Consider the following 8,068-nt stretch of genomic DNA (forward strand, 5'->3'; position numbering starts at 1 on the left):
TTATCCAAATCCACCTGGTTGTTGCTGTCCAAGTCCACCTGGTTGTCCTTATCCAAATCCACCTGGTAGTCACTGTCCAAGTCCACCTGGTTGTCCTTATCCAAATCCACCTGGTTGTCACTGTCCAAGTCCACCTGGTTGTCCTTATCCAAGTCCACCTGGTTGTCCCTGTCCAAGTCCACCTGGTTGTCCTTATCCAAATCCACCTGGTTGTTGCTGTCCAAGTCCACCTGGTTGTCCTTATCCAAGTCCACCTGGTTGTCGTTGTCCAAATCCACCTGGTTGTCCTTATCCAAATCCACCTGGTAGTCACTGTCCAAGTTCACCCGGTCATGTTGCTGATTTACATACATTCTGCCTAAAAGAGTAAGCCACAGCCCACCTGTGTTTATTGACCTGCTGGTCGACTGAACGCATAAATAAATTGATGAACTGTGTGGTCATTTACTTTTCTAATCTTCAACTGGCATAGCCAGAAGAGGAATGGTCGCCTCTCTGAGTCCGGCTCCTCTCTAGGTCTCTTCCTAGGTTCCAACCCCACGAGGGAGTTTTTTTCGGTGTGAATATATTTCTTGTTGTTGCTTTCCGAGGTTTTAGCCTGGACATCTGTACAAGCACTTTGTGACAATGGCTGTAAAAAGGGCTTTATACAAATAATTTGAACAAATTTGGGAGCTAATACAACTGTTTAAATATGTCTCCGAACCTCATGTCAACATTCATTCTGCCGTCACATTTGTTCACTGACCATCAGACACAAGAATTCCGTGTTGTTCTTAACCAGGCTGCCCACTCGCAGACAAACGTGTGAGGACGACATATTAGTCCACAATTTGACTGCCATATGGAATCTATACTTGTTGCTATATCTGACACAAATCATGTTTTCCGCTCACGGCCTGCAGTCCCTTCAAATCTCATCCTCTCCTTTTTGACGTTTATTCGTGAATCTAATTTTCCTCTGAATCACAGGGCTTGATAGATTTTGACTGGTTTCATGTAATATTCAGGGGACTATAAAGTGGATTTTCAGTTTGAGGACAGGCCAGATGAATAATGTCTTTGCACTCCCAATGTGCCTGAAGATGTGGATTCTTAGAGTTATTTCCCCACTTCATCGTTTACTAAAATGAAAGGTTATTGGGAAAAACACACTGGATGTGTTATTGGGTATCCATGCTCGGTTCAGATGCCTTTTTTGACCCCCAGGAGTTAGAGATTGGTACTATATGTATTTTTCTTTTAGCATCCAAACAAAGACCTAATTCATTTTCTTCCATTCTAATTGTAATCTGGTGACTTATCTGACCAGACAACCAACAATGGATTCCCGTGACACCCACGACACAAACAGTTGTTACAGACAGGTTTGGGTGCGCCAGCTGGGTAGGTGGGTCTGTGATTGTCCGGTCGTCACACAGGCATCAGGATTTATTTTAGCACACCCCAGGGGTTTAAGACTACTGAGACTAGCCCGGTGAAGCGTCACAAAATATTTGTTGTGATGTCCTACACATGTGGCTAGGTTGCCATTCTGCTTTTTGTCCCCGCCATTGCCGCTACAGCATCTGGAGAGATCTGATCTGCCCCCGACTGCTCTGATGAGTTAAAGCCCATTAGCTTCCTAAAGCTGGCCAAAACCAGGCCCATTAGCTTCCTAAAGTTGGCCAAAACCAGGCCCATTAGCTTCCTCAGCAGGAGTACAAGTCTTGGAACACTGGTTATGCATTAGCTCCTGCAGACACAGGCATGTTGTCCAGCATGTAAAACACACAAACACTCACAGACGTTTGTGACTTCCACATTAACACACACTGTTTTTATTCAGACGAAAACACGAACGCGCACACTCACCCAAGGCTTGAAAAATACTATCGGGGACTGCATTCATTTAATTAAATAAGTGAATAATATATATAATATATTTCTTTTTAGTGACGATTTTTAAGAACGCCAGGTGAAACAACCACCCTGCTAGGTTGTAATGAATTCTAATAAATTAATTAGTTATCAGCAATGTCAGCGATGGAAAAAAGACCTTACAGATTATAAACATAATATGCAAAGTGTACAAACACAACCGAGGTGCTGAATACAAAAATTCATACAGAGGAAGAAACGTCTTGAGGTCTGTTATCAATCAGTTGCCTTCTATGTCACCTACTGACAGACCCCTACGACTACTGCCCAGGGAAACGTGTCAGTCATCAGATACTGCCCAGGGAAACGTGTCAGTCATCAGATACTGCCCAGGGAGACGTGTCAGTCATCAGATACTGCCCAGGGAAACGTGTCAGTCATCAGATACTGCCCAGGGAAACGTGTCAGTCATCAGATACTGCCCAGGGAGACGTGTCAGTCATCAGATACTGCCCAGGGAAACGTGTCAGTCATCAGATACTGCCCAGGGAAACGTGTCAGTCATCAGATACTGCCCAGGGAAACGTGTCAGTCATCAGATACTGCCCAGGGAAACGTGTCAGTCATCAGATATTGCCCAGGGAGATGTGTCAGTCATCAGATATTACTGATTTACAACCAATCGAAAACAGCAACACGAATGTACTTTTCTTCACACTCTGTTCCTCAGTTATTGACAGTCATCCTGACATATTAAAATAATTTTGTTTTATATCGATTGGACTGACACCAGGAAACTTCCTTTTGGGGGTTTTTAATAACAGGTGTTGTGGAAACCCCACAGAGGAATGAGAGAGAATTGAGAGAAAACAGGATACCGGGAAAGTAAGTACTCTAAGCCACAACGCTCACGTCTGAAGTCATCAAGCGACACTTTGGACTTTTCACAGCCAGTTATAACAGGTGTTCTCAAATGTTCACCGACTGGCCAGTTATCATGTGCGTTGGAACGTTTGGCCCAGATCATGACACAGAATCTGTAGTTGGTAATAGAACATCAGCCAATGAATTCAGTGGCTTGGTTAGACCTGGGCGTGATCCTAGCAACGCCTCGGGTCCTATCAACATGACCCGATTGAGCATTTCAAGGGTCAAAAGGGCCTTATGGAAATAAATGACAAAACAAATATGTTGAGGTGACATCAATTAAATAGACACACACAGGGATTTACTAGAAACACAGTTGGGATTTGACAACCCCATTTCCCAAAAAATTGGGACTCTGCGTAAAATGCTAATAAACACAGTGATGTGCAAATCATTTATCCCTTTACTTAATTGAAAATAGTACAAAGACAACATATCAAATGTTAAAACTGAGAATTGTTTTGGAAAAACACATGCCCATTTTGAATTTGATGCCTGCAAAATGTTTCAAAAGGCAGGCAGGCCAGTTTAGCACCCGGACTCTTACTATGGAGCCATGCTGTTGTAATACGTCCAGAACGTGGTTTGGCATTGTCTTGCTGAAATTAGCAAGGCCTTCCCTGAAAAAGACATTGTCTGGATGGCAGCATATGTTGCTCCAAAACCTGTGTGTATTGTCCTGCAATAATGGTGTCTTCACAAATGTGCAAGTCACTCATGCCATGTACGCTAATGCACCCCCATACCATCACAGATTCTGGCTTTTGAACTGTGCGCTGATAACAAGCCAGATGGTACCTCTTAAACCTGGAAGACGTAGCGTCCATGATTCCCAAGAATAATAAAAAATGTTGATTAGTCAAACCCATCTTTACTTCTGAAAGATTCATCCTCTCTGGGATGTTCTTTTTATACCTAATCATGTTACTGAACTGTTGCCAAATCCTAATTAGTTGCGGAATGTTCCACCAGTTGTTGGTTTTTTGCATTAAACAAACCTTCCAGTCTTTTGTTGCACCTGTCCCACCTATTTTGAAACGGGCTGCTGACATCGAATTCAAAATGGGCAAATATTTTTCAAGAAACAATAACATTTCTCAATTTCAACATTTTATGTTTTCTTTGTGCTCATTTCTATTGAATACGGGGTTTAAATGATTTGCACATCATTGCATTCTGTTTTTCTTTACATTTTACACAGCGTCCCAACATTCTTGGAAATGGGGTTGTAAAAGAAATGTACAAATTACTGTTTGGGTGCTTTAATACTCCATAATGGGCCTGAATTGCGCTGCGGTTATTCCACTGCCTCAACGTAAGCTGCATCATTGCCATAACAGAGTTTGAACTGTTTGCCAGCTCCATTCTGGAAATTTGGTAAGCAAATATAGGTGCCTTGTCTCGTTGCAGTCTAGCGACACCTTGAGGCAGCAGGGGCACCTCTAAGCTCCATCGAGATCCAGAATGTAAGGAATCCAGTCTACAGTAGACTTCCAGGTTAAGAACCAGAACGACATGACATTGTGTGACGTTGGGGGGATGTATATGATTCGATTTAATAGCGTGTGTTTCATTTTAATGAGAGCCTAAAAGGTTTCCAAACCTGGGACATCTGGTGATGTTCCTACAGCCCCACATTCTGACTATCAATGTGACTACAGACTCCAAACAGTGTTGATAAAATAGCAAAGATGCAACCAAGTGTTGATGGTAAAAGGTTCTTACTGATCATTACACTGTACTCCATAGCAGGGTTGGGCACCGTTTGGACAAGCTCTCTTTTCACGGCATGTTTATTTTCCTAATGTATGTGGTGATTGACAGCTTATATATATTATTATATATATATATATATATATATATATATATAAACTGTCAATCACCTGGTTTCCATGGAAACTGGGCGGTACGCTACGTGCCTGCGGCTCGACTGATATGGTCGTTCCTTACGGGCTTGTGAGGGTTTGGCAAAGGCTGCTCACTCAAGTCTTGCAAGTGTGCAGTGTGCACAGTAGTTGAAGAAAACTGGTGACGCTTACTGTAGCGGTTAACATAACCCAGTAACGTCAATTTATCGTCCAGGATAGGCTTCATCAGGTAGGCTCTACGGTTTTTACCAGTTGACCGTTAAAATGTCTACTTTTTGTAAATCAACCATGCAGCATGCCATCTGTCTGTTTCGCAAGAAGCAAGGAGGGAACGGAGAGTGCGAGTTTCATGCGTTGAGTAAAGATTATTTCGTGTCATAAATATAAACATAATTTGCTTACCCGACATCAAGAGAAAATATGTGCTGTGACAATAGACTACTGTGTGATTTCATCCACCTCAAAAGTGCCCCATGTGCTTTGCATTATTATATTTATTAGATAGTGATTAAATTAAATAGTCAGTTGAAAGTTTATATTATTATTACTGTAATTAGCTTGAAATGCATTGGATAATATAAATTAAGAGATGTTATTCTTTCTGACATTAATATATGCATTATGTATTAATTCCTAGAGGACACCATCAAATATTATTAAAATGTTCCGCCTTCGGATGAATTGCTCAGAATTACACATGGGGATATTAAGTTAGTCAAATAAATTTGTCAAGTCATGTTATTTCACAGATTTATTTAGTCTCGGATAACGGAAACAGCCATGTACTGCATTTTGAAAAGCTAAAAAGTACAGCCAACTCTTGAGTCAGCCGAGATGGCCATCCTTTTATTTGTTGAGGCATGTGAATTAAATCATTTGCGTAGTTTGTTCAATTTGGTTGGTTATGTGGCCCAGGGTTGTGCAGCAGTCTTAATCTGCTGCTTCTGCTGCGTATATGTTGCTGCAGTGTAGGTTCGAATCCGACTGCTCTTTAAGCAAAAACTATTTTTACCGTCTAGTAACAAATGGTGCCTTCACATATGTATTTAAAAGTTTAGTTAAATGTTATCACATTTCCTGAATTATTTTCTGTGTTGATGTTCCCGCAGGATTGAGAATTTAACTTGTTGAAGATTGAAGTTGAGCCTAGGTTTTTTAACTAACCAATGGCGTCTGACGGTGACCAAGATGGACAGTGCCAGGAAAAGGTTATCTTGAAGAGGAAATTGACTGGTCCACCCAGGCTCATCTTGGGCAAATCTAAATCCATGAACCAGGGAAGTGACCGGTCTGAGGATAGAACGAAGAAGAGAAACCAAAGAGAAAACAACAACAATGGCACGCAAATCGATTCCACCGCCAAGCAGTCAAATATAGAAGCAGGTGATAAGGAATCATCACATCCTTCAGAAACTTCAGACAATCTCCATAAAAGCTCAAAAATGGATGAGGACCGAGCTTCCTCTGAACAACCATTTGATCCTTCAAGTTGGGTTGCTGGTTCAGAAGAGAATCAAGCCATCAAAGTTCAACTGGAAGGACACAGTAAAACAGGGAAATCAACTGGACGTGGCTGGAAAAGGGTGTTTTCCCCAGCACTCATTTGTGTTAGAAGACCAAGGAAGTTCGCTACAGCCCAGGATGGCAACCAAGTGCAAGCTGACAGACGTATGCACACTCATGCACAGTCAACAAGGGAAGACGCCCTCTCCCTGAGCGACGCGTGTCCTGACAGTGTCATGAAAAGGAGACGCCGGTTTAATATCCGGACGTGGACCACCTTCAAACGGTTGTTGACGGCATCCTATGTACGACGCCAACGGCCAAGACAGGGAAATATTGTACAGGAGGTCACTGAAGACGTCCCACTACAGCCGGAGGTGACCTTCAGAAAGAGGTGTCAGCGTCTTCTGATGTGTGGAAGAAAAGCAACTTCAGCTGCTTTTCTTCTGCAAAGCAGGGACACTCAGTGCCCGGGCAACAAGGAGACTAAAGGGGAGTTGAATAGGACCCAGGACCAGGGACAACAGTCTCCAGCGACCCTACAGAAAGGGCCGAGTGAGGTTACGGGGCCATGTCCAGAGAGAGTGACAGTCAATGCAGAAGTGATTGCCCTGCAGCCGAATGACATAGGCCCAAACACCACTAGAGCTTGCCAGATGTCACCTTTACAGAGGCCCATATCGACAACGGTAGCAAGACAAGGAGTAGAGGGGGTAGACACCCAGACCAGTCCACTGAGCTACACAGAGGAAACAGTGATATTGGAACCTGAGACCTCGACCAGCGCTTGCACAGACTCAGTTCTCAGAGTCATCAGTGTTGTCATGGACACTAACGAGATACAAGTAGATGAACTGCATGATAACCAGTGTTTGGGAAAGGACATGGTTACTCAGTCTGCCTGGGCGGTTGTTGACACGGCTGACAGCGTTGCCGTGGACACTAACAAGCATCCCTCACACTCAGATCCGGTAATTTCTTCACGAGACGTTGGAGAGGAGAATGGCAGTGTAGCGGAAGATCAGGTCTTCCGGAGTGACCGGTCCTCGGCCCGCACAGCGGCGTATGGAAACGGCGTTGTGCGGTCTGCTCTCTCTGCAGCAAACAGGGCCCGCCCGAACGGCCATGAAGTTGGGGAGGGAAGTGGTGAGAGTGGCCCCTTGTTGGGTGAGGAGTGTTTGCTAGTAGAGACGGCACACTCGCTAGTCCAGGCAGCCATTAGCGCTGCCATGGAGCAGCTCTCAGTGGAACAGAACGGCACTAATGTCGGTGACCACGGGGAGGCGCAAGAGTGTCGAGATCACGCTTGAGCTTTCCTGCAGAATGTCGCGGAGTTGCGGCTATTACGCCGTCCGACGGGCGATGTTTTATAGGTTGTGTTAGGGGGGGCATGAAAAAACAGCTGACCTCTGCCCGCACCCTGCAAAACAGACAACGGTTGTGCCTTTTTTTTGATTACATTAGTACCTTACTCCCACTTGCCAGGCTCCTATAGTCTCCAGATTGGGGCTTAGTTGTCTCTGCTGCCTACCGCTACATCATTCGTCATTTTCACAGGAGTATTTTTGGAACAGTAGCTGCAGATCTTGGAACATAAAGTGGCAGCAACAAGCATTCAATTACATGCATTTATTAATTATACAGTTTAGAGTCAATGTTTTTGTATTTTTGCCCAAAGTTTGCCTTTTATTTACAACTCTGTTTCCAAGAAACGTATTTAAAAAAAAAAAGAAAACAGAATGCAATGATGTGCAAATCATTTAATCCCCATATTTTATTGAAAATAGTACAAAAAAAACATATCAAATGTTGAATCAGAGAAATGCTATTGTTTTTAGAAAAAAATGCCCATTTTGAATTTGATGTCAGCAACATGTTTCAAAAAAGTTGGCACAGGGGCATGTTTATTG

General features: G+C 43.3%; 1 protein-coding gene across 1 annotated transcript; it reads left to right on the forward strand.

The window, feature by feature from the left end:
• The first annotated feature begins 4,796 nt into the window (after positions 1–4,796).
• Positions 4,797–7,861, forward strand: si:dkey-1h6.8. The gene is made up of 2 exons (XM_020053238.3): positions 4,797–4,884; positions 5,765–7,861. Exon 2 carries the CDS (start codon positions 5,822–5,824, stop codon positions 7,466–7,468), a length of 1,647 nt encoding a protein of 548 aa, XP_019908797.3. The 5' UTR covers positions 4,797–4,884; positions 5,765–5,821; the 3' UTR covers positions 7,469–7,861.
• The last annotated feature ends 207 nt before the right edge of the window (positions 7,862–8,068 follow it).

Source organism: Esox lucius, chromosome 14, assembly GCF_011004845.1.
Source record: "Esox lucius isolate fEsoLuc1 chromosome 14, fEsoLuc1.pri, whole genome shotgun sequence".
In the NCBI taxonomy this organism is placed as follows: domain Eukaryota; kingdom Metazoa; phylum Chordata; class Actinopteri; order Esociformes; family Esocidae; genus Esox; species Esox lucius.